Source organism: Bremia lactucae (genome assembly GCF_004359215.1).
Source record: "Bremia lactucae strain SF5 chromosome Unknown BlacSF5_NotPlaced_183_SHOA01000117.1_1171385bp, whole genome shotgun sequence".
NCBI classification, from domain to species: Eukaryota; Oomycota; class Peronosporomycetes; order Peronosporales; family Peronosporaceae; genus Bremia; species Bremia lactucae.
The window spans coordinates 689,347-691,813 of NW_027152196.1; the positions used below are offsets into that span (position 1 = coordinate 689,347).

General features: G+C 41.8%; 1 protein-coding gene across 1 annotated transcript; it reads left to right on the forward strand.

Moving 5' to 3' along the window:
• Positions 1–475: 475 nt before the first annotated feature.
• CCR75_005751 (uncharacterized protein) lies at positions 476–1,326 on the forward strand (the record flags this gene model as incomplete). Its single annotated transcript, XM_067963827.1, has 2 exons — positions 476–1,123; positions 1,291–1,326. 2 exons carry the CDS (start codon positions 476–478, stop codon positions 1,324–1,326), a joined length of 684 nt encoding a protein of 227 aa, XP_067815721.1.
• Between the last annotated feature and the right edge of the window lie 1,141 nt (positions 1,327–2,467).

A 2,467-nucleotide genomic window follows, 5' to 3' on the forward strand; every position in this document is an offset into this window, starting at 1 on the left:
TCACAAAGCGGCCGCTATTAAATCTTCTACCTTTCCTGGCGCGGCTGCTCTCGACAGACTGTCTGGCTTTGCTCGATCTCAAGATAAAAATGTAGAGATCCATCGTGCGCAGATGGTGTTTACAACCCTTGCTTGCTACTGTGCACGTATTTTTTCGCCTTCATGCAACCCACAAGATTGCGACAAGCCACGATCCTAAGAGTTACACGAAATTTCTTTCATAATTTTGTCAAATTATGTTGAGTCCCTGGTGCAAAGCCTCCACATTAGACCATAGACGGAACAAGCAATCCATGCGGTAGATTTTAAAGCCTGAAATAGCCAATTGCGACATTCACAGCCCCCCCCCGTCGATTAGCATAACGGTACACCCAAAGCTAGTCCCCAACCTCTCGGATGTTCAAGGGACGTCATTGCTGCCAAGAGCTCTCTCACTTTCTGTTGTCATAAGCAATTTGCCTCGCTCCGACCAACCATGATGAACTTTTTCATTCCTATTGCAATGGCCTTCGCCGTTGTGGCGGCAACTGAGAGTAACGTCTCACCAGACTGTAAAGCCGGCTTGTTGGATTTCAAATCTTACGTCCTAAACAGTCAGGCCAGTGCTGGCAATTCCGTGTGCTCAACATCTTCGAAAGACTCGGAAACAGCCATCGAGTGGTCTTCGAGTTTTAACGTATTCGAAGATGATCCTACGTATAAGGTGTCGTCAGCGTTTGCTAAGACTAAGTTTCCTTGGATGCCTCTCGATTCGATTCGAGAGGTTCATGCGACTTTCTCGTTTGGCATTTCCGAGCAACAAAGTGGCAATTCTTCGTCTGCCGTAATAAAAATAAATACTGGGCGCAGAACAGACGGGTCTGCCACTTTCGTGCATATCATCAGACTGGCCTTTTACAACGGGCCTGTTGTGGCGACTTCTTCCGAGGATTCAACTGTAGTCGTGAACGGAATGCTATTTCATGTTATCACGAACAAAGTTAACGATGTCACCACCTTTACGTATATTCCGTATCAGAATGCCATGAAATTTGTTGGAAATCTCTTGGACTTTCCTAAAAGTCTACCGAAGGACAGCATCACTCTTCCACTAGACTTACTTTCCATTGAAGCGGGCTCTGAGGTATTCAGGGGCAAAGTTTCTTTCAATGCTTACCTCGAAGTTAATGTTGTAAAACTTTAGTTTGAGTAGAGTAATGTCAATACAATGCGTTGCCTCTTGCAGTTGAATCTGTTGCTCCATTTTCTTTGTCTTTGTTGTGCGTTTGAATCATCTAATGATCAATTTAGGTCCAACCCTCTCGTTATCTAGCGCAAGAAGCCTAATTCACGGTAGGGGATGCATTACTTAAAACTTACTTATTGCCTCGTTGATGTGTGTCGGTTCGCATTTGTAGTATGTAGATCAAGCGGTAAGTGTTAATCGGAGTAGGCTTAGCAATCTTCTGTATGAAGCATTAGAAATTTTGATCCTCCTTGGCTATTAAGAGATGCACCCCTTAACAACTTAAAGGCGTCGATCGTAGTATTCTAAATATCAACCGTAAATTTGACAACAACTAATGAGCAAACCGAAGCAACAAAATGTGCTAATTTCCGGCAATAAGCTGACAGGAGTTGTAACAAGGTATATTTATTACACTACTGATTGCGAAAAAGTTAAAATTGAAATAAACCAATTTGTGCTCCGTAATGGAGACTTATATGAATTAATAACCATTTCTTTCACTTGAAATCACTCACTATAGTGATGGTTTGTCAAAGTGAATGAGTAGAGTTAATACTACTTATTCACTTTGACAAACCGTCACTCTAGTGAGTGACTTAAAGTGAAAAAAACTGGTGAGAATTCTTCATCGATGCATTTTCCGGCATCGATGGTACACTTGTAAGCTGGAAAGGGCATCAATTCTTTGTTCTAAGGTTGGATAGCATTTGTACAGAATGTAGAATGCATAAGGGGCGAGGTCTGGCTTGACAAACTGGATGCTTTCTGTAACGGGGTACTACGACTTGCACTGCTTCAGTACAAGTCCACTTCGCACTGCTTCAGTTGCGAGTGGTGCCTTACGTTACTTCACGTACACTGTAGCGGGGCACTACGACTTGTACTGCTTCAGTACAAGTCCACTTCGCACTGCTTCAGAACAAGTCCACTTCGCACTGCTTCAGTTGCGAGTGGTGCCTTACGTTATTTCACGTACACTAGTACGTGCAGAGGAAGACTTATCTTTAAGGTAACTAGCTTAAAGAGGGTAGAATGAAAGCTGTATTAATATAATTAAGTATCTCTTCTATCCATCTTGTAAATGCTAACCTAATTATAGACTAATACTATACATGCAATTGAATTCTTATCTTATCTGTATCTCTCTTTTGTTTACATCTACAGCTGATTAGTCTGCGGAATAAATAGATATAATGGTCTATACCTATTTATGGATAAGAATTCTGAACATTACTATAT